At 50.2% G+C, this 22,762-nt stretch overlaps 6 protein-coding genes across 6 annotated transcripts; 2 read left to right on the forward strand and 4 right to left on the reverse strand.

Annotated features, from left to right (window-relative positions):
* Positions 1-4,365: 4,365 nt before the first annotated feature.
* Positions 4,366-4,815, reverse strand: M431DRAFT_18319 (hypothetical protein; the record flags this gene model as incomplete). Its single annotated transcript, XM_024913152.1, has 2 exons — positions 4,641-4,815; positions 4,366-4,578 (listed from the first exon to the last, which is right to left on the reverse strand). The coding sequence occupies exons 1-2, from the start codon at positions 4,740-4,742 to the stop codon at positions 4,366-4,368; spliced, it is 315 nt and encodes a 104-aa protein (XP_024772505.1). The 5' UTR covers positions 4,743-4,815.
* Positions 4,816-10,448: 5,633 nt separating this feature from the next.
* Positions 10,449-11,535, reverse strand: M431DRAFT_89888 (hypothetical protein; the record flags this gene model as incomplete). Its single annotated transcript, XM_024924077.1, has 3 exons — positions 10,449-10,597; positions 10,782-10,976; positions 11,085-11,535. The coding sequence occupies 3 exons, from the start codon at positions 11,533-11,535 to the stop codon at positions 10,449-10,451; spliced, it is 795 nt and encodes a 264-aa protein (XP_024772506.1).
* A 1,085-nt stretch (positions 11,536-12,620) lies between these two features.
* M431DRAFT_510111 (hypothetical protein) lies at positions 12,621-13,220 on the forward strand. Its single transcript, XM_024919411.1, has one exon. It carries the CDS (start codon positions 12,975-12,977, stop codon positions 13,173-13,175), a length of 201 nt encoding a protein of 66 aa, XP_024772507.1. The 5' UTR covers positions 12,621-12,974; the 3' UTR covers positions 13,176-13,220.
* Positions 13,221-13,520: 300 nt separating this feature from the next.
* Positions 13,521-15,478, forward strand: M431DRAFT_497157 (hypothetical protein; the record flags this gene model as incomplete). The annotated part of the gene is made up of 2 exons (XM_024917563.1): positions 13,521-13,629; positions 13,686-15,478. 2 exons carry the CDS (start codon positions 13,521-13,523, stop codon positions 15,476-15,478), a joined length of 1,902 nt encoding a protein of 633 aa, XP_024772508.1.
* Positions 15,479-15,897: 419 nt separating this feature from the next.
* M431DRAFT_7330 (hypothetical protein) lies at positions 15,898-16,254 on the reverse strand (the record flags this gene model as incomplete). The annotated part of the gene is made up of 2 exons (XM_024922116.1): positions 15,898-15,969; positions 16,057-16,254. The coding sequence occupies 2 exons, from the start codon at positions 16,252-16,254 to the stop codon at positions 15,898-15,900; spliced, it is 270 nt and encodes an 89-aa protein (XP_024772509.1).
* Positions 16,255-17,094: 840 nt separating this feature from the next.
* Positions 17,095-22,084, reverse strand: M431DRAFT_147428 (hypothetical protein). Its single transcript, XM_024912750.1, has 4 exons — positions 21,511-22,084; positions 21,345-21,414; positions 17,882-21,286; positions 17,095-17,828 (listed from the first exon to the last, which is right to left on the reverse strand). The coding sequence occupies exons 1-4, from the start codon at positions 21,847-21,849 to the stop codon at positions 17,512-17,514; spliced, it is 4,131 nt and encodes a 1,376-aa protein (XP_024772510.1). The 5' UTR covers positions 21,850-22,084; the 3' UTR covers positions 17,095-17,511.
* Positions 22,085-22,762: the final 678 nt, after the last annotated feature.

Below are 22,762 nucleotides of genomic sequence, written 5' to 3' on the forward strand. Positions count from 1 at the left end.
GTAGTGTCCCAAGAGGGGGTTCTCAGCGAGACGCAGCCGCTCTTCTGGGCAATCTGACACTCGTGGGGACAGGGGGGTTCCCTGCTGGCCAGGGCGTAGCGGTATCAAAAGCAGTACAGTACAGTAGACCAGGCGCAAGTCGGCCGTGTCAGGTTCGGGACGCTGGCAAGAGAGTTAACCGTCGACGTTTAGACCGGGCTTGGTTGTATATCAGTCGAGAGGGAAAGTCTCTTTTGCGGTGGACACGTGCGAGATGTTGGGGGAGAAGTAAAAAAGAAGAGAAAGAAAAAAAGCCAAGAAGGACGTCCCAGAAACCCGGCAGCGAAGGATAATTATAGTTATAGTTATTCGACCGACCCGGCGTGCTGGGAGAATGAAACAACGTTTGTTCGGGTTTCCCATCAAGACGCAAAAAGCTTGACTAGCGCCAATTTCAATGGAAAAGGCAAAAAGCACACGCACGGAGCTGAGACATTCGCGTTGCCTGTTTGCCCAATCGAGCATGTCCCGCGCCAGCCCGTTTGCCGCCCAGGCTAAAACGCCTCCGAAGCAGGAGAGACACAGTTTGCAGCGTGGCAGAACAAAGGGAAAAAAAAGAAGTGACAAGAAACTGGCATAATTGGTAATCAAGCGGGACCCGAAGTTCCGGGACTCTTCGCCGCCGTGGGAAAAGTTAAAGATACGAAGTATGGGGTCAAACGTTCCACTGGTACAAACGGCGCTGCGAAGTCGGTACGGTACTGGTGACATTGGCGGAGGCGTTTGCTGGCCATGCGAGCGCCGACACTAGTCCGTTGGCCGTGACCGTGACGGTTTAGTCAGGCCGAAGTACGAAATACATGGCCAAAAGTCTAAAGAAGGAAACCGAAAATGCTTGACACGACACGACGCAGAAGCCCACAAAATGCCCACAAAACATTAGATGGCAATGGCAAAATGGAAAATTTTAGAATAGGAGAAAGAAGGAAAAAAGAAGATGATGATGAAATTACAATTCGTCCGAGCAGTCTCGGACCTTGCCATTGCCTTCAAGCAGAGTTTGCTGCCCAATTCCGATGGCGATGGGATGGGCCTGAGCGGAACTATACGCACACGCACACACACGCCCAGAGACATGCTTTCAAGAGGCCAAAAGTCAGAAATGCCGCTGTGCGCAAGAAGAAGCACGGAGTACCGAGCACACACAGAAACCCAGTTTTTGAGTCAACCATCCCGAAGCCAGAACAACGTGAGGGATGTCCACTTGGAACGCCCTTTTTAGCGCATGGCACCATGACACGGTGGCTGCTGTTCAGTCCCTGATGGGCAGCGACTTCGTTCGGGTCCTGATGCGCTCTGGGAGTCTGGGAGTCTGGAAGTCTGGGCTACTGTGGGCTGCGGCTCCGTGGCATTCGGCGATAATTCCACCTAGCCGGATAGGCAGTACGGAGAACCGGACTTGAAGGTTTGGGACTTAAGACGTGGACAGTGGACACAGAGACGGACAGCCTCGTTCAGAGTTGCTGATTACATACATACAGGCAAAACCTACAAGCCTACACCGCCTTGTTTGGGGTGGCACCCAGACGATCCGGCTTGTGTTTTGTAGAACCATCTCGTGTGTGTCTGGTGTGTGCTGTGTGCTGTGTGCTGTGTGCTGCATGTTAGTCGTGCCCTGCTGTGTGCCCTGCTGTGCTGTGCTCAATGCAATACTGTTGAACTCTACTTCGTACTTACCACTGTGTTACTGTACGAGTACGTATACTGCGCAAAATAATCATCATTCAATGATAACAATCATCATCATAGTAAAAAGGGATCAACTTGGCCCGAGTCCCCTCAGTCCCCTCAGTCCCCACGCAAATCTCGATTCACCTAGCAATAACAGGCAGCCGCCAAAAGGTTTCTGTTTCTCACACGAACTTGCCCTTGGGGCGAAGCTACTCAGCCGCTTGGGCTCAATCTTGTGCCTGCAATCAAATCAAATCAGATCAATCTGAGTTTTTTTTTTTTTTTTGCTGGCGACTCAAGTGCTGTGTGTCAAGCAAACCCCCACACGCCATAAACTGACTTTGGCACCATCTGGGTCCCTGTCCAGCCCAGCCTCAACGCGGGCCAGGCGGTCAAGGGCACGTCACCGGTGTGCTGGAGGAAGTGCGGAATTCGCAGTGGTGCGTGTGCTGTGCTGTGCTTCTACACGCCTCCAGGGCTTTTTTCCTCCGTCCCTTGTCCGTTCTGTTTCTCGTCCGTCTGGGCTCGTCCGTTTGTGCTTCTGGTTGATCTTGTATATCCGTATCCGACCGGCATTTCACTGCTTAACTCTCTTTTCTTTTTGGCCGGCCGGGCTGCCAAACCAAACTCAATGCCTACAGTAATACCCAGCCTCTTGAGCGAGTAATGCGCACGCGCCGCTCTTCCTCTACCCCAAGAATACGAACAATACAGCCCGAAATGGTGAAACGCGCTACTATTTTGGGACGAACCTTCAAACCCATCCCCCATCTCGAGGGAATGCCAGCTCCAACCGTTTTGTGCTCCTTTGCCTTTGTGCAGCAATTACACTTTCTGCTCGATTCCATTCCAACATCGCGTGCCCACGAGGCTCGACCCTCTCTCTCCACATGACAGGCGCCCCCAAATCTTCCATTGGGACGCGCCAGCTCAGCTAGACAAAGTGGGCATTGCAACGACACCGTTGAAGTGTAAACCGTGCTTTTCGCAAGCCAATATATCAGAATCTTAAATTGGATATCCCACTTGGCTTTCCGACCCCATTCTATCACAAACAGCCTCGTGCCCATTCTTAATTTTTATGTTTTTTTGTTTTTCAGCTCGGCCTTATGCTTGTTATTCATACTTCGGGCATTCATGCTTACTGTCTGATTCACTACACGCTTTCTCATGGGCTGTGAATACGCGCCGGGTGGAGAGAGGCTGCAGCGCCGCGAGCAGGCCTGATCAGCCTCCTTCACGCCTCATCTTCGGTAACAATAACACCGTCTGGGACAGATGAATTGAAACGCCGACACTACCAGCAGCCGGTGGAACTACTGGACGGCACTCGGATTATAGAGCGGCGTTTGGAAATTGGAAGCCTCAGCGAGCCAACCGTTGGCTCACCCCTTAGCCCAGCAGGCTGTCTGATGCAAAAAGTTTAATTCCTTTAGGCGTTTATTCAACCACCACCTACCATTTTCTCTAACCGCGCATTTTCTTTCCCTACCGCGCGCGTGCATTAGCAATTCCTTCGATAAGAAGACCTCGCGGGTTCGTTAACAAGATTACTTGCTTTGGATAGTTTATGCGAGTAGGAGATCCACGAGTAATGCCTCCCGTCGTCTAGCCTGTTCCCTGACGCTTCGATGAGCGTGTCTCTGATCCGTCCTTGAAATCGAAATCGAAGATGCGGCACTCGCTCAATCAGCTAACGGGGACCATCGGCGAAAGTCGGTGCCAATTCCCCTGACCGACAGTCTCGAACCATTGCTCTACTCCCTACATGGCCTAGGATAGAATGTCGAGGAATCCTGATGCTCGTCTGCTACTATTATATGCTTCGTATTTGACAGGCACCGCTAATAATAGGATGCAGTCAGCCAGCTTAGACAAACAGAAATCCCTACAATCTTACGTATAACAATAACATCAACAGATCCAAATATAAACCCAAACCAACGTCAACGTCAACGACAGACTTTGGATGCCCCAAGGTATCTCATCTCGCCCGGTCCCTGTACTCGTACGCCCTGGGTGGATCGTTTACGGTGTGTCGTGACTCCCCACGATCGTCGTGGAGCATAACAGCAGCCCACATGCACTAAACAGCGAATAATGACACATAAACATCCAAGTTGCTTGCTGGCAGAGCCTCTGCTCCTGTTTTAGGGCCCCACTGGAGATGCTAGTGGGCCAGATTCGATGTTCTGCACTCTTTAGATGACGCCGAGGGCAGATGCGAATTGCCTAATACGGCCCTTGCACTGACTCGTCATGTACGTACCCCAGGCCTTACTATCCATGTGCCGAACAGCGCCTTGAGCGCCCTATGTCGGAATACCTACCCCAAACAAGATTCTCTTACTCTGTCACGCCTTTCCTGAAAGAAAGACCGGACAGTCGCAAGTGTGCAGCAGCGGCGGTGGTGGGGGGTTCTCCAACTTGGGGGGGCTGGAAGGACGGAACCTTAGAAGTCAACTTTGGACGGAATTACATGGATGACGGAGTTCCGCACAACGGAAGGTCGAAATTACGGCAAGCCATGACAACATGAATGTCATTCCGTTGGCTCGTTAGAGGCCGCTGTCAGGTAACGCATTAATTCACTTCATTTACCGCTATTTCGTGCCGGTTCGTTGCACGGTGGGGGCCCTCGAGCGTGAAGCATAATCAGACCGTGTTACAGACAATGGTAGTGGTAAAACTTGCCCATGAACGAACATGGCTCTTCGGCAATCCACCCCGAGGTGCCCGTCGTTCTGCATCTTGCGCGCCCAGACATACAAAGTCCCAGAAAGCATGGGGATCGGTCACAATTGCCGGCATGACATAAGTGCTCCCTATTGGTGGAGGTTGGGCGCTGAAGGCTGAAGGCATCAGCACCTATTTGCTAATTCGTTGGTTCTCCACAATCGCGAGACTATTGAGAGAGAGAGATGATATACTTGTAACTGCCAGCGGGCGACTCTGATGCGCAACGACTCATGCTGCAGCAGCGTCATGATCAACGGCACTGTGACAAGAAAGTGTATCCTTGTGTGTCGCATCAGAACAAAGAGGAGGGGGGGAGAGGGGGAAAGGGATTCGGGAAGGGATTCACTCAATGGCTAAAAACCTCCCAAGCACAAAACAAAAAAGAACCGCCGCGAATCACACACTCTGGAATACCGCATGTTCTGTATACGTCCACATGCGTTTTCTTCGTTGCCTTTGGATATACTATCAACCACCCGCTGGCCCGCAGTCCACGCTTTCGTTCCCACGCTCGTCCAGTAAGCATTTCCAAAGACGGCAAAGGTAGCGGCGCTAGAGAACTGGCCATGCATGTCAGAGTCGAACCATGGCCCGGCTTCCAAGAGATTCCCGCGTAGCTCCCCCATACCAAGACGCCCCGCCGAGTCCCGGAACCCGAGTATCTGGGAAGAGCCTTTTAATTTCTTTTTTTTTTTTTTCTTTTTTTTTTTTTCTCTTTTTTCCGTTTTTCCCTTCTGTGGGCGTGTGTGTGCTGGCTCGAGACCACCTTTTTTCTTATATCTGATCCCTTTTCTGGGGCCCAATTCTTGTCAAGATATCAGCCTTGAGCGTTTACCTCCAAGGGTTACCGCTCAAAAACAGCCGATATCACAAAAGGGCCTGCGTGGGGAGACAGAGTGTGGCTACACAAAACGACCTGTTTCTTACACAAGGAGACCAGGATGACGATGACGTTTTGATGCATGATACAAGTTGCTGGTCTGGTCTAGCTAGCACGGGCGGGTAGTTCCAAGGAAGGGCTGCCGTGCGCATATCGTTGCATGGCTGCACTGCACACTGACGGAATCTCCCAGAGCAAAAAGAACTCAACGCTCGCATTTTCCCACCCCAAGTCACATCACACTAGGACAAGCGCAGGTCCTTTAGCATCGAGTACCTACGCCGCATTGAGATGGTAGGTAGGTACCCAGGTCTGTTTTGCCGTATGTATGTGCGAGTATGTATGTATATGCAATGCACGACTAAATAGTTTTGGCCCTCGTTTTCCGCCCAGTCGCCGAGAAAGAGAGGGAGAGAGGGGTGTGTACGTGTGTGTGCGAGGAATATAGGCGAGCACGTGTACCTATAGTGTCGTTGGGAGGAAACAGAAAAAAAACGAGCAGCATCAAATCACATTGCCTCGTTCATTCAGCCAAGCGAGCAGAAGCAGCAAAGATCCTTCATACTGTACACGTAAACACGGCAAGGCGAGCAAGGACGGGATCAAAAGGTCCTCTGCCGTCCAACAAAGGGCCGTGGGCCCTTGTCGTATGTTTTTTATTTTTTTTACTGGGCACTCGGGAAAAAAGAGAAAACACACCACCAACGAGAAAGGGAAAAAGAAGAGTGCAGTGCGGTCTCCTTTTTTCGCTATGCGCGATCCCTCACCGAGCCAGGATAGGCATATGCAAACCGCAACTCTAAAACGAAAAAGAGGCGTGACCCTTTCGGAACGGGTCCCTTGTTTTTTTCTTCCTTTCCCTTTTCTTCCCTTTCCCTTTTTTCTTCTTCTTTCCGGGGTTATTTTGTCTTGCTACGCCTTTTTTGCTCCGGTATAGGATAGATAGATAGTACGTAGGCGCTAAACTCGGCTCTCGGGGCCCCAAGCTCCTTCGATGGTTCTGGCATCTAGAACCTGTCCAAGGAAAGGTGCCATGGTTTGGGGCTGGATGGATTTAGCCATGCTCATGTTGGCTCTGCCGCAGATGCCGCTGCTTGCTGCTGCTGCTAATGCTCCGTTCCGAAGGAAGGGCGCTGGCTCAGGCAGATCAAGCAGCAGCTCGCGAATGAAGGGCGGCCACCGGCCAACATCCCTGGCTGCCGGGAGGAAGGGCTTTGGAGCCATACGCATACGCCGCGCATGCATGCTGGTCTTGCAGAAACGGGTTGCAAAAGTATTGGGTGCATCCCGTCGATGCTACTGGCGGAAGCTCGCATGTAAACTACTGTAGAGCCTGCAGCGTGCAGCAGCAAGCAAACTGCAGGCGGCCCTTTGTGTCTCATTCAGCTATGCCGGATGCAGTTTTGCCTACATATGAGGCCCTCGGCAAATCCTCCATTACCGCCCGCATATGCAATGCGATGCGCCCTCGTCCGCACATCACCCACGCGAGCATGCGGGCCTCGTCCCTGGAGAAGCCAATAGGCCGAATTATCTGTTTTTTTGGAGCCGCCGGCCGGTTTTTTGCACCTCGAGCACCTTTGGGAGCTTTTTTGATCACGGTGTGCAAATGCCCGACGACTCGGATGTTAGAGAGATTGAATTGAATTGATTCTGGGACTTGCCCTTATTAGCCTGGTGCAAGAACGCCGTGAATAGAGTTTGATTACACACTGCTGGATCGGCGCGCCATAGACAGACAGTCTCTCCAAAACCACCAATTGGCATCCATTTGAGGCCAGACACAGACGCAAAACAAAAACACCCGATCAAACACCCGACCAAAACCCGACCCTTGGAAACCTGGAAGCCATACTCCGTACACAAACCGCTCAAAAACTGGCCCAACCCAACAAACCCAATTGCGGCCTAGCCAGCCCGCGTCCTGAAAGGCCGCTCGCCAGAATCTTCCGGCTCCACCCCGCCGAGTCTCCCTGAAAACTCTATTTAATGGGCTTTGCTGGGCCAGGGGACGTGGGAGGGTCTTAAATAGCGGCAACAACGTGGCTCCAGTTACGTGGTGCGTGGGCAGCGGAAAAAGAGGGAACCCGCACGCTTTGGCTTTTCATCGCTACTTCGTGGGTGTGTTTTTTTAACTTCCATTGGAAAAAATCCATCTTTTTTGTGTTGCCTGTTCTGTTTGCTGGCACTGGCAAGTTGGTAGTAGTTTCGAACTCTGTCGGCTAGGTCGCGAAGAGGGGATGCCCAAGCGAGCGAGTGCGTTGTTTTCTTGTCACCTTCTTCTTTTCTCCTTCGCTCCCTTTTTCCTTTTTCCCTTTGGCTCTCTGGCTTTTGGCTTTGGACTTTTTTTTTTTGTGCAAGTGCCATGTGAGAATGGACTCCGTTATCCGCTTTTCCGCTTCATCTCACTTCTCCTTCTTCTCCTTCTTCTCCCCCATCTCCATCTCCCCCTCCCCCTCCCCTGATAAACCGCAGCCGGGAGCCGATTCCCGTACAATTGCCCGGGGCCGTAGTTGATGGCGTCTAGGCTTCCCACGTCGTCTCATCAAACTGGGGACGCAACGAGCAAGTGGGAAAAATCCCGCTCTGTGACATCTGTCTGGATTGACAGCGAAAAGAGGCAACTAGCTTCCGCTGTGATTCGTGATGCCCTGTGAAGTAATAACAACGTGGCTTGTGGGTTCCCAACCACACACACTGTTGCAGAGCAGCATGTCACTCATGAGGGTTGTTTATGGGGAAAACGCATCATCACAATCACCTTACCAAAGTGCTCTGATGTCTGTCTGACTGCCTTAACCTCACGACTAAACTACCTAACTAAACATCCCATACTATACTACCTCCATAACCTACTATTTCACAACTACCTCCAACCTTGTCAAAGTTCCCCACCTCTTTAGCAGTCTCAGACTCCATCGTCGAAAATCACCGAAAAGCCAAAAATGTGCCAGTCGGCGATTACAAGGTGGACGGGGACGCCTCCCCATTACCAATCTTCGTCTTGTCTTCTTTTCTCCTCTACGTGGTTTCCACAAAGGGCAAATTCCCAGAACGTGTCAAAGGACAACAAAAATGAAATAAAATGAAATAAAAAAAGACTCACCCGCGTTTTCTGCATTGTCCGATCTTCCCGTTCTGAGTAATTGCTGTTTCTTCATCATTTCATTCGTATAATACCCCAAGTTGGGAAAACGAGCCCGATCTGTATCGTATGGCTACCCCCCCTTCTTCTTCTCCTTCTAATGTTGTGCGCGACTCATGTTCTGAACTTTCTATTAGAATTTTTTGTTCTAGAAGGGCTGATTTACACGCACTATGGGTTGTTTGCTCCTGGGGCGACGCCGCCTCGTTTTGCTAAAAGGCCCTTGGAGAGAGATTACAACTGCTCTCTGCCCACCGAAAGGTAGGGCGGGCCCAGCTTTGGCCGCTTGTCAAAAAGAAAAAAACTGGTCTGAAAGCTAAAACGCACGTTTTAGAGGAGGGGCGAGGCGTTTTTCGAGCGTCTTCGTTCGCCCCGGCTTTGTCACCATGGTCATGGTAGGGGGGGCTTGGGGGGAATGGAGAACACCAAGAAACGCCGCACGGCGTCCAATTTCCTTGTCTCTTCTCTGGAAGAGAGAGAGAGAGCGAGGGCCTTGTCACTGTGTCCGCTGGGGACACACCCCCCTCAATTTCTGCCAACTAATGAGGAACAAAGGGTTGAGACCAGTTGCCCACCACGCTGAAAAGATAGCCAGACGCTGGTGTTTCTCATGTTGACGCTGGTGTTCCTCCTTGTGACGCTGTGTGTGTGTCGGCCCGAGACTCCCTGATTTGCCCATTCGCAGAAATCTCCTTGAAGAAGGGGGGGTACGGAGACGGCAGTGAGCTCGATACAGGCCCGGAGAAAGCTGCGGACTCTTGTCCGTACCCCTATCGAGACACGTCAACGTCGCCCGCGGAATTGCAGCTCTGGGTCGATGTCCCTTGTCTCGCCACTTTTTTATTTGCTTATGCAATTTCTCATGGATCTTAAGCTTTTTGAGTTTCCTTCCATTCAAACGTCTTTTTTTCTTGCTGGCTCTCTCTCCCCCTTCCAGCTCAGCTCTTTTCTCTGTTCCCACCCCAGGTTTTATAATCACCCACCCATTCCATTCCAGAGAGACGGGAAGAGAGGGAGAGAAAACGTGACAACCCCGGACCGCTGGGACGGACGCGGCGTTTTTCTTTCCCTTTTTCCCTTATTACCTACCTACCTAACCAATGGTAGTGTCTCTTCTGGCTTTTGGCGCCGAGTTGGTTGACGTGGTACGTCAAGTTTTTTTCTGATTACCGATGACAGCTACTTAACTGGTCTTGGCTAGATTTCCGCTCGAAGAAATCGGTGCTAAGCAGGTTGGTAGCTTTTTTGCGGCTTCGACACAGAAAAAAAAAAGGGGGGGGGGGGGGGCTGAAGTTGGATGGTGTTGTCGGCTTTTAAGACTTGACTTACGGCCTTTTAAGCTTGTAGAAGCCGCTGGCGGTGTCTTTGTTCGTCGGCCTTTGTCCGTTGCACTACTGCGCGCTTCTGCTTCTGGCGCTATCCGCCGTTGAAAGCTGCCCAAGGCCCAAATGTGATATCGGGAATCAAGATACGAGCAGCCGAATAGCCGTACAGAGAGACTGAGAAAGTGAAAGAAAGTGAGAGAACTGGCCCCCATCTCTTAGTAGTTTTGAGGCGTGCTTCGTAGACTTAGTATTGTGCAGAGTTGTTGGTTGGTCCATTCTCTCATTGCCAATAAATGTGGTTGTGCGGGCGCAAGCGGGCTCATTGTGAGTTTGTGTGTACTCGTATCGTTATTCTATGGTATGGAGAGTCTCTGTCTGTCAATCAAGAACATCATGTTCTCTGTCTAAGCTTTTTTGGTTGTCTCTGCCATGTCTCTGTCATGTCTGTACTCTTCCAGCCTAATATTTGCCAAAACCTGTCTAGATGTATAGTAGTGCGATCCGTACGCCCGTGTCTAACTGCACCACTGCGCCCTCCCCCCAGCAAACGTTGATAATAGTATTACAAAATTCATACAGCCAGGTAGAATAGCATGCTTACTTGCAGATCTCAAATGCCAATCTCGGCTTCCTTCGGGTTGTCTGTCATTTATGACCGTGGGGTCCGTTTGCCAATATTCCAACCCCATCCACGAAGCACCTTGACCACCTTGGGCGTTACCGCCGCTGTCAAGGGCACCCGAAGGAAGATGAAGCTCTTGTGGATGGCGTACGCCAGTGCCAGCTGCGTTGCCAGGCCTGCCAAACAAAAAAACCTCATTAGCTTCCTGTGTCTCATATCATGCCATACTGTGCCCTCTTCGGTTGCTGCAAGTTACACGCCTCAAAAAGCAGTCGGGCATAGTCCGATGACGTGGAGTCGTGCAAGACATTGCCAACGCAACAAGACATTCTCGGGAAAGGGGCGGCCGTTCAAACTCACTGGCTTCTTCTTTGTTGCGCTGTTGCGCCTTCTCGACTCCCCAGCCTGCCATTTCCACTTTGTCGCTGATATCGTTGCTGCCCAGGTGCTGCTTCTCTTCCGACTTCAGAGATTCTCGCCATTCGTTCCATCGTGTTCGCACCGATTCGGGGATAAACTTGGAGACGGCGGACACGACGTAATGTTCGACTTGACCTGTTTGCCATCCCCACGCTCACATCAGCATACTCATACTCATACTCATACTCATACTCATATCTAAACTCCTCTAGCAAAGCATCGACGACTGAGAGGCACACGTACCTATCCGCTCTGTCCCGACCACCCTCACCAGGAGGAAGCAGAACGGAAAGTCCAGCACGCTGAGCGCAAAGTAGACGCCGACGGCCGACCAACCGTACTCCCTAGAGAGCTTCTTGAATCTCCCGCTAAGCGACAGCTTCTCCTCGGCTCCTTGCGCAGTGTTGCGCCTCCATGCCGAAAACATAAAGCTCCGCCTTTGCGCCCCCCTCGCAAAGCTGTCAGCTATCCTGACATTTGGTCGCATCGAAGCGCTGTGGCGCGTGGTTCCCCGCCAGGGCTGAATTGAATGTAACCTCGTCCATGATGTGCTGCTGCTGTTGCTCTGGGCCTTCGTGACAGGCTGTGACGAAAATAGCCTTGCCCAAGCATCCCTCAATGCTCCATATTGTGCCGTCGTGCCCTTGGCCGCCCCAAACGGTGTCGCTCTCGATTGAAACGCTGCTCGAATCATTTCGTAGGATGCAGTGAGTGCAGAGGCTCCTCTTCTTCCTCTTTACCCAACGTAGGTGTTGATATCGAATTTCGCTCCGTTCGTGAAAGGCAAAAGAATGACAAAGGACTCTGGAATGCTCGCCGAACCTCGCAGAAGGAATCACCGGTGAGATGGAGATAGCGGAGCCTCGGAGCTGCAAGAGTCCGCACCGGCAGCAATTTCGTATGCCGTGCAGCTCAAGCCGGAATTGCCGAGAAAAATGCGTGTGTACGAGTACGATGCCGAGAGCGCAGCAATTGCAATTGCTCCCCAAGACGTAAATAAATATGAAGAGCAACAAAGGAAAAAGAGGACACTCAATCGAAAAGCCCGCTTTGGCCTCCTGGGCAAACAATGATATTGCTTTGTTGGGGCTGGTGGGGTGATCAAAGCATGAGGTAGCTGCAGCTGGGATTTTTTTCTTAGCCTTCTAAATTTTTTTTCTCTTGCTAGGGCTGTTCCGACATTTCTCTGCACCGTCAGGTCACGATGATGTAAAAACACGGCTCTCCCCGATCCGGGTCCATCAAAGGATCGGGACAGGGATGAGGCGCGCTAGCAGGGCTGATGATGCATATCACGTGCTGAAACTCTGGGCGACGACGTTGAAGATGGAGAGGAAGCTGTAAAAGCATTGATTGAGAACGAATATAGGCAGAATATTTATTTCTGGTTAGCTTTGAAGAGAATTATATATCATACGTCCCTTCTTTGGTTGACTGATGATGCATATCGCATGGCTTTGATATCCACTCTTACTCAGACCTACATGCGTCAAAGATGATGGTTCCTGACTTGGTAGAGTAGTCGCTCGGTAGATGTACCTGTGTATAAGAAAATGAGAAGATTTATTTTAGTTAATAATACTCTTCAAATCACTTTCTTTCCTGTTTTTCCATTGAAGTTGTAGATGCTTTTGGCGAAGTGTAGATGCAGCAGCCTTGCAACATACCAAGAGCATCCTGCATCACAACGAATACCTTTCGACTGCTGATATCGGATTCTTGTTTGAAGATGCATATAACTCAATCAAATCTACATATTTATGATCATAGTATCAGATACAGAACTTCAGTACATATATGATGCATTGGGTAACCTCGTAAGCTTGCAGTCCATCAGCATCGAATAATATGACCTATCATGCGCACTACCACCAAAAGTGAGCCATGCTCTTAATATAAACTCCCGTCCATCTCACACATCCAATAATTGTAAACGTGTTTCTAGTTGCAGCCTAATCGTTTGATGCAGTGATTCAGGGACATGGTGTCAGTGGCTCCTGCCACATGTTCAGTGGCATCCTCCCCCTGAACAGCTGTTCGTCACCTGCCAAGTCCTCCAACATCAGGCCAGTCACTCCCTAAAGGCTTCTGTGAATTTAATTCTGCCGCATTGCACCATAAAGGTGCATAAATATGTACGTTTCCTCTTCTCACCGACATCGGCGCCTTTTTTTCTTCCTCCTTATCCTGTTCTTCCTCTCCAAAACATGGGCTCCTAACACTCTGCCCTCTCTCGAGCAGCAACACAACGCCCATCTTCTGTACCTGCGCTCTTCCTATCCTACAAGACAAGATTTCGCTTGCGCCTCGCATCGCATCGCCTCTGGGACATGAAATCTCCCAGCTTCGCCGACCGCCCTGACCATATGTATGATCCTGGTGGCCAGCCTTAGGGTTTCCAGAGGTTGCTCCCCCTACGAAGATCTGGCTTCATGATCTGTCCTCGATCATCCAAATCTTACTTCATCACTTGGAAATTTTTGATTCCGAACCACGCCATTCACTATTATTTTTCCCATTCCACTCGTTTGACTGACTGACTCCAATTCACTCGTTTTTCCTTCGTCGTTCTTTTCGTCACTCATTTTTCGTTTGTCTTGTTTTTTAAGCCATTTGGCCTTCTGTTACTGGCTCATTCACTTCATCTTTTGTTCCTCTTCTTGTCCTTCCGGCTTTGAAATGGCGCCCCCGCTTCGAACCTATGGGAAGAAGAAAAGTTTGCTTGGTCCCTTGGGCTCCCGACATCGTTCCAAGGCCTCGGCCGATTTCCTTCCAGCAAAGAACCCCGGTAAGCTATTTCTTTTATATAATATTTAATAAGAGGCGAAACTAACTTGGGAACAGATCTTGGTTCACAATCTGTGAACCCCTGCTCCGATACTGCGAAGCGACACTCTCGGACGCAGAGTAATGTCCAACCAACCAGCATTGAGGAAATTGCGAGCGCCTTACTCGATGACAGCAGATCAGAGCTGCCAGCGGAAGGGGATGCCAAGGGACAGTTAGAAAAGGACGATCCTGACTGTACAACTTCTATTCCACCAGTTCGCGAAGACTCTACACCAGAGGTTGGAGAACAACCCATCATCTCGCATTCGCCAAAGTCGTTAAAGGAAGGATCGACTAGCAATAGTCGAGCACCCCGGCCGAGTGCTCCGAGAATTCAGAAAATGTCTCCCAACAATAGGTTTGCAAAGTCCTCACGGCCTCGTGGAAACTCAACTTCATCTCCTAAACGGAAAGACTACAGCTTGATCCGCCCCCTTGCGGACTCTGTGAAAAAGTCGACCCATCGTTCTCCGTACCCAATTGTGAAAGATGCCGAAGCAGTCTGCCTTCTTCCACACAACGTCATGGACGGAACTCCAAGAATTCTCTTGCAAAGTGAATTGGCCGGTCGAGGCCGCGCTGCGGCGACTAGTGCCGATGAGATTCAGGAGAAAGTATGTGCCATGTTGGCGGCAACGGACGCTCTAAAGCCATCCCCTGCTCAGCCGAGAAAGTCGCCTGTTTCCAAGATGACTCGCATGACTCCATCAAGAGTGTTGGCCAAAGTATCCAGTGCATGGGATCGATGGCAGGTTAAATCGTCTAGCGGAGGAGCAAAACCGCGTGTCAAGCTCACGAAGCAGCCCGTTCAAGAAGACTCCCCTAATGGCCCATTGACTTCCCACCCCGTATTTGTATCTCCTGCCCTCAAAAGAGCGTCTTTAATCGACACGATTGAGATTCGTCTAAATGAAGGCGATAATCTCAATAGAAAGAAGGTGCAGCAGATGGTGGGTGGTCGTGTAGCTCGCAAACCTGTGGCCAATGACGGAAAGGCCCTCAGGAGCGGCCGATCCATGGACGATGACCCCTTTGCTGAGCCCGCTCTATATCATAGCCCCAGTGCTATTGAAAGACACCAACATTTGAAGATTATGGTTGGATCCAATACAGCGTCTCTGCTCATCATCGACCCTTTTGAAGCCGAAAAGGGATTCGAGAACAACCTCGAAGATAGGATCTTGAGTTCTTCCCCAGTCTGTGCATCCACGCCTCGGATTCATCTCCATAGGGTTCAAACTCCCACTCTTGAGGATAGTCTCGACGAACAGTGCTCCAAGCTGCCGACTCAGATTAGCCTAGAGAAGGGGACCACTGACTTGACCATATACCAATCTCAAGAAGCCATATCTTTCAAGAAATCCCCGAACCAAAATGGGCAGATGAGGGCGCTGCCAAACACCGATCGTATCGCCGTTGGCTTGATACGAGACGGGCCTTCCCTCGATACGTGCAGCGCAAAATGGTCAAAGAAGCACCCATCTCCGAGCAAGAGGGATCTGGAACAGCTTGAGATAGCCTTTCGATGCTATAGCGAGCTCAAAAGACGTGGGATAGGTGAAGAAGCTGATGAACTCGCGGCGCACTATACGCCCTCCACTCGATACTTGTCCCCTCGAGATACGAACAGGATGATGAAGGCTCGTGAAGAAGGTGCCAAATCCATGTCTGGCAGTGAATCCCAGTCTCCCGCCAAATCGCAGATACGACGCCCGACTGATGACCTAAGACGTCATCATCAAATTCGCCTTGCTCCTGTTTACCGACCAACGATTCCGCAATCCGATGAGGTTGACGAATTGCAGTGAATCTCTAGATTGAAGTCATTTCTTTGGGGAAAGGGGGGGGGGATTGGAATTGCAACTCGTTCAAAAAATAGAAAATGCTACAAAAAAATGGGATTGGGACGGGAAAAGTACACAAGGATTTGCAATAGACCCAGTGAGATGACAGGGCATTCAGAATGGCTTCTACGCATAGGTTCGTCTAGAAACTGTGCATTCAACGGTGCTCGCACAGGAGCCACAACTACAGTTGGCTTTGACAGAGTATAATAGACAGGAGTTACAGGGAAATAATCGGCATGAATTTGATGTTCTCAGAAATATCAAGGTAATTATTCAATAGATATTATTAATTTAAAGAAAAATGAGTGTGAGGCGTTGCAGCTATCCTCTATATGGGTATCATTCTGTGCCATCATCATTTCGTGTAGTTGAAAACGTCATTACAAAAAGCGTCTGCGACGGTTGTGTGATCCACGACCATCTGTGCCACGCATTCTGCGAGTTCCGGCCGCCTAAGATTTGCATTTATGTTAGCCATCAAGTCTTTTCTTCTCTAACTGTCACATGTTGGTGAGAAATGTAAGAGATGTTGGTCATACCTTTACACCTGGACGGCGAGTCAAGCTTCCCCTCAATTTGAGGAGAGCGCCGCTGACTTTGTCCTTGAGCGTGGGCTTGCGCTGGTGATGCACGCGAGGAGTTCGAGGAGTTCGGCGGGAGAAGATGCTGCGGCGGTAGGGCCGGGCAGTAGTGGTGGTTGTTGTGTGGTGATGGCGACGGTGGGTTGTGAAAGGCATGATGGGGGTTTGTTTTGTTTTTTTGTATAAGTGGTTTGTTTATCTTGGTATTTGGTTTCTTTTGTGTTGTGTGTGGTTTATATGGTTATGATGGGATGAAAGATTGGCATCATGGAGGGAAAGAAGGGGATTTATATATCTGATTTGAAGCCATCTTTTACACGGGGACGATGGGTCGATAATGTGATGCAAGTCATTGTGGAGGGTACCCTGCAGGACCAAAATCGACGATCGCAACGTAATCGATGCGTTACGTGTAATCGTGCCATATAAATGAAAACAAGGTAATATAGTTTGTATTATGGTTGGGCAGCTACACGATGGCTTGAATGTGTGCAAACAATGCCTTGGCGATCTATTAAAAGATGCTTGGAGTCCGTCATTCTACGTCACCTTGTTGGGCGACATTCAATCAGGATGCTGGGATCGTCGTTGGACCCTGTGGCTAAGGACGTCATCTGTGGCGCTGGTGGAGGGTGGGTGTGGCTGGTGGTGCGTCACTGAGGGGACTTGGGATCGAGATCAAGCAGCTTGAGAGTTGGATTCTAGGCTTTCCTGCATTGGGAAATTTGAAAGCTTCAAGATTCTCAGCTTTAATTTAGCTGGTTAGAAGGAAATGGAATTTGGATATCCAACAAGAGTGAGTTTGAAGGTCGCGGTATAGCTATTGTAGATGAACTATCGATACACGCCACACGACCATAGGAGATGGTATCTTAGTGATTTCTTTATTTGACAATATCCATACATACACATCTCATCATTATTGTCAGAACTCTCAACGGTCGTTCTCTCAAAAGCTAAATATGTTGCTCTTCTAGCCCTTGTTCCATCATATTCCTAATCCACTAGACATGCACAATCTCAAACGCAGGGGGAATTGAATGTAAGAAGTAAAAGGCACCTCAGCGCCTTATTGTATTCTCCCACCCAAGGAGTTATAAAAAAAAAGCAGGCATTCTGTGTCATAAAACTAGATAATACTCTCGAGTACCTTGTGTATAGCATGCCTCCTTGCTTTTTCGTTTCTTTCCTCCCCCATTTCTCCCCCATGTCATTTCTTCCTCCACCGTTTAGTTTATTTATTGTACAGCATCGATGAGACCAGATGAACATGAATCAATTAGCCAAACGCCGCCCAATGACAGAAATTTGTCAAGTCATTTCTCTTTACGTCTTTTCCCACTTCACTCTGAACCCGGTTTTGTCCCTCCGTACCTTCTTCCCCTCATCTCATTTATTCCTCCGCGCGGCCTTTTACGAGGCCTTACCATTAGTGCTAGTGTTGAGTTCGCCGCCCAACAGGGGCGCGGACAGATTCATAGGAGGAATGGCATTCTCTGCCTGCTCCTTGATGTGCTGGGCTTGAGCCGCTTCCAGAGCGGTGCGTTCCCATTCCGTCAGGCGATTCTTTTCAATGTATTGTGTGAGGAGCTTGTCCTCGTGATGCATGGCGTCAATCAGCTTTGACCTCATGCCCGCCTCAAAGTCACGGAAACGGCTGTCGAGATGCTCTGAAAAGGCACCAAGAGCATCTTGAGGCGACATGGGCTTGAAGACACTGTGGGCATTCTCTGCAAGGTTGCGTTAGCTTTCTTCTTGTACTTGTCTTCTTGATTCCACTCACGGTATTGAATGCAGTCTGAAAGCATGGCATATAGCTCAGTGCTTGCCAGTCTCTCCACCACTTCCTTGTCATCCTTCAACTGCGTGTCGTTGATCTTTGACCAGTCATCCCGGATGAAGAGCCTCCTCCAGATGAGCCGTTTAGCGTCTCGAAGTTCATCGCCGTGGCAACTGCTCTCGGCCACCTTAAGAGCCAACCAAAACGGATGTGCTATTTCTTCTCGGGATTCTTGTGTGAGCTCCACGAGAGTCAACAGGTCAATCAGCGTCATGGCATCAAGAGCTTCATGCTTAAGCAATCTTTCCATGCCATCCTCGAAAACCTGCCGCAGGGCCTTCTGGCGTTTGGGCACATTTGCACCGTGGGCCTCCATGGCAAGATTCAAAGCGGCTGCTTCGTCAACGGCGTCGTAAGTACTGGGGAAAATCTGAGCGTAGAGCTGATCTTGGATCTTAACCGTAATGAGCTCCTTGTCAACCTGCGCCAGTTTCTGCTCAAGTCGAAGGTCTGTCTTTGGCTTGGAGCTCGAAGGCGGCGACGTCTTCTCTAACTTCTCTATCTCAGCCAACAAGGCCAATTTTCCAAGGCTGAGCTCGATTTTCTTGCTCCACACTTGGTGCTCCTTTTCAAGAGCGAGATGGATTAGCGTCTCTGCAGCATGACCGACCTGCTGTTCTTGCTGAATGTCATTGATCCATGATATCCGTGCCAATTCGGGCCTACTGCGAAGGAACCGGGTCTTGTAGCCCAATGTCTCGAGCCCAAACGCCAACACAGCATCAACTCCGTGCTTTTCGAGCATATACTCGTAAACGGGGAAGGCGAATTCTTGGCCATATCGGGTGAACCTTTCTTCTAGCTCTGCTTCCTTTCTCTTCTTCAAAACCCTCAAGTTTTGTGACTCGAAAGTAGTCAGTGTGGGCTCGCTGAGTATCAGCTCTAATTCCTCGATATGATCAAGTAGGATAACTGCTAGGCCATCTAGGCAGCCATGCTTCTCGGCGATAGTAGCTCCTTCTTCCCATTTACCTGCTCGTCCAAGGCTGATGGGTCTGTTATACCTTTCTTTTTGATATTCCTTGGCAAAAGTTTGGCCCATGGATTTCTGGTCCGGTGTCGTCTCAGCCCATCGAGCATATTCCAGAATAGAAGTGAGCATGCCGTCAATGGCCGATGGGAGATCCTTGTAAATCTTGGAAATGATCGCAGGGTCCGGTTTGCCTGATGGCTTAGCTTTTTCATCCGCGGCTTTTGACCATTTCTGATACCATTGATCCGAGAGCTCAACCAAGCGCGCGACGTTGTTGGCAACGTAATGGCATCCTGTCCATGGCTCAGGGAGGCCGTCGTATCCATCACGCAAGATGCCCATTCTCAACTTCTCGTCACCCAGCCCGTAGAACGCAAGGTTGTTTTTGCGGAATTCCAGAGCTCCAAGCAGAGCGCATATGTTAATCTGAAGCGCTTCGGAAATCATCATCGTCACCTTGGCGTCATCCAGTAGCTTATCCTTGTACAAGATCTTAATAACCTCGTATGCCCATGCCACGAAGAGTTCAAGACGGAATATGTCGTTGATGAACCAGTGTCGAATACGATCAACTTCGCCAATTTCAGCGCTAGGGTTGTGCTTTTGGTCCTGATGAATGAATTCAACAATGTATCCGATCAAGCTCTTCTTGCTGTCGGACGGGCGCGCTGCAACGAAAGCCTCCTGTCGTTTCCAAAGGAGCGTCGCTACGTGCATTTTTTCAGCATTGTATAACAGACTCCAGCGGGTTCTGCGGTCCAGGTGGGTACCAGTAGCCTTTAGGTGAAGGATAAGCTTCTCCAAAGCATTCGAGCGTGCAACAAGATTTTCTTCCAGTGACGCAGGCAAGGTAGACATATATGCGGTAGTCGAACTCAGAATCTCGTTGCTGACCTCTTGTGCCGCCTGCGCGATTTCATCCTTTGAAAACGTAACTTCCTGGCGGGCATTGAAAACCAGAGGGTTGTTCTTCTTAGTGCCAAAGAAGACAGCCTGTTCCAGTTTGCCCTTGGCGGAAATTTGTGGAGGTTGATCGCTTGCGAATTTGTCCACATCCGTTGTCGCAATACGGACGATTCCGGCTCCACGAACCATCAGCACCACGGCTGGGTTTTTACTCTTGGCGCGAGCAGCCCGACTTTCCTCGCTGGAAGACGACACATGCGACATTTCTTCGAATCCAGATCCAATAACCTCATGCACATTATCTTCACGAAAGTCGATGACATCCTCAAATGAAGGAGATAGGGTGTGTGTGTCGGTTTGAAGTTGGGCATCAGGAGACTCTGGTGACACTGCAATAGACGCTATTACCGCAGCACGGTCGAATACTGCGAAAGCCACGAGTGCAGGACGTGGCAGATAGAGCCGCGGCCTTACAGCCTGGATAGAATCCACCTGGGGAACTGGTGTAGTGTAGGAGGTAATTGGTCGAATCATGCCTACTTGGAATCTCCTCTGCGTTAAAATCACCTCCACGAGGGCGTAACGGGAGACGGCCCGACTAGTCAAGCTGACAAGCAGTAGCAATTGCTGAACAGATGGATCATCCGTAGATGTAGCGGCGCTGAGCTTGCTAAGATCTAGGTATTTGTGTTCCAGGCCTCTCGGAACGAAAGTAAAGTCGAGAGCTTCGAAGGAGTCGGCTGGAAGGTCGCGGCAGAAAGGGTCGACTTCCCAGAGCGCTGATATGATGGACTCTCGGGCATCAAATTCGCCAAACGGTTCACTGTGGCCTCCGCGGTGAACATTCCATGACTGCAGCTTGCCCTTGTTTGTCATGGCAACAATATTCTTTTCACCAACTCTTGTGGATCTATCAGCCCGGACAGCTGCAATATCCCCTTTAAGGCTTAGGTGCGAAAAGGCAGAGCGAATGGTACCGAATATGCCGCTGGTAGAAGTCGAAAGATTGCTTCGCAAAAACTGAACAGAAATTGCCGGTCGTCCGTGGCTGTCTCGCACGTTCATGTAGGCCAAGCGCCCACTGTTGAAGGTTAGGAGGAATCCAGCGGTCTCTGCATTAGTGATGGCAACCACTTTTTCGCCCGAGGACATTCCAGAAATCTGATACTCGACGCCGGACCTGTCTTTCTTGATGAAGGCGAACGTAGCAGCGCTAGAGATAGACTCCCAAAAGACGACCTTGCCAGTGCTAGCCATAACAACAACCAGTCCAGGTTCGGTTGATGATGCAGAGGGAGAGACGAGGCATCCCACCGGGAGTGCATCGTTGGGCTTCGAGGAGGACGGAAGAGTGAAGGTGAAGGTCTCGGGGGATTGCGAAGTCGAATTGTAGGGCCAAACAACAGCATGTGTAGGTGTTAGTGTCAAGGCATAGCCGGATGATGAGAAAATGTCGGCGTGTTGGCTCCCTGCTCAAGTTAGAACGCGATGTCGCATGTGCGAAAAAAAAAATTGAACAAAACATACCAGACCAGTCACTCCGGATTCTGTCTGGCAGTGCTGGCAATTTGCTGACAGTATACGCATTGGTGCTTGTCTAGAGAAAGGGAAAAATATATTAGCATTCGACAATGGGGGAGTTGATGAAGAACTTGATGCGACATGGGGAGTGAGGATGAAGCTTGCGGCATACCAGAACGAGGCTCCCATCACCCTTTTGGGCAGCACGATCGCCATGCTTAGGCTTCTTCGTCCGCACAATCAGCTCCTTGCGCAATACGGTCTGTGTCGGAGGAGCGTTTTCGACGGCAACATCCTTCTTGGGCTCGACGGGTGTTGCAACTTTTTCCGGTCTGGCCTCAGCTATCTCGGGCTGGGCATCGTTGTTGGTCGAAGTTTGCTCGCTCAGAGGCACGCGCTGTCTCTTGGATTTCGGAGCCGTCACGAGCTGCTCCTGGCTCTTAGGGCGCAATCGCCGTCGGGAGCGAGTCGCCGTGGCCGGGCCACCTTCGTTCGCGGATGGAGAAAACATGATGGCTGACGGAAAGGCTGAACCAGGCGATGGACTGGAATTTGAGATCGCAGGGATCGCGCCGGGCGCGCGAGTCGCGATGGCAGCAGCTGATGGTTCCGGGGGGGTTCGGGAGATGGATTCGATGATGGAAAGAGACTCAGAAGGGCATGCCGAAATGCCTGTACTTGGGCAATGAAGGATGCAAGATTGACCTCCACAGGCCAAAGGGCAAATGTGGTGTAGTGCGTGAGAGAAGCAAAACAGCTGCTTGGATTCATTGGTCTCCTGGCGGTGGAAAAACAAATGGGCAGAATCCCCAGCGCACGGAGGTGGGGACAGCATAGGTACGTGGGTTTCTACATATTTTACACTGCAATCAGATGTACCTGCTAAGTAGCGTTGCTCTGGCGCGCCGAATTGACGTACCCACGCGATACCTCAGGAACAAGTATCCGGTCAGCTTTTAGTCTATTAGAAGGTACCTGCATACTGGGTAACAATCAACAAAAAAAAAAGCAATCACACTGTCGTCAGACATCTGTGACAAGGAGAAAAAAAAGTCATAGCTGGAGAACCGTGCACAAGTACAATGGCCGGCATGTATTTTTGCCGCGATTAAAAGGTACTCCGTATCCCCAACACGCAATCTATCACGGTATCAAATACAGTGCAGTTACCTTGTTCCAGTAGCTCAATGGCATTGATTGACTTAAATACAATTAAATAACATGCAGTACTGATTCACCAACCACCTAGAAGGGCTGAGAACTGCTACTGGATACGGGTGACCGCAGGTAGAAAGATGTCTCTGTGAGTGTAAGGTATGTACGGTATTTAGCATCTCCAGCTACTGTATTCGCAACAGCTCAGCTACTCCCGCGAACTTCCTAGGGTAAGCTACAGCTACTGCCAGACAACCTCGGGTGTTATA

The sequence above is a fragment of the Trichoderma harzianum genome, assembly GCF_003025095.1.
Source record: "Trichoderma harzianum CBS 226.95 unplaced genomic scaffold M431scaffold_9, whole genome shotgun sequence".
Lineage (NCBI taxonomy): Eukaryota > Fungi > Ascomycota > Sordariomycetes > Hypocreales > Hypocreaceae > Trichoderma > Trichoderma harzianum.

Excerpts from the sequence above, each read along its gene's own strand:
- M431DRAFT_510111 (XM_024919411.1), top strand. The coding sequence starts at position 12,975 with ATGTACGTTTCCTCTTCTCACCGACATCGGCGCCTTTTTTTCTTCCTC.
- M431DRAFT_147428 (XM_024912750.1), bottom strand. The coding sequence starts at position 21,849 with ATGTTTTCTCCATCCGCGAACGAAGGTGGCCCGGCCACGGCGACTCGC. Across the intron at positions 21,415-21,510 it reads GTGATGGGAGCCTCGTTCTG|ACAAGCACCAATGCGTATAC; the intron begins GTATGCCGCAAG and ends CCCTTTCTCTAG. Across the intron at positions 17,829-17,881 it reads TTCAGACTGCATTCAATACC|AGAATGCCCACAGTGTCTTC; the intron begins GTGAGTGGAATC and ends GCAACCTTGCAG.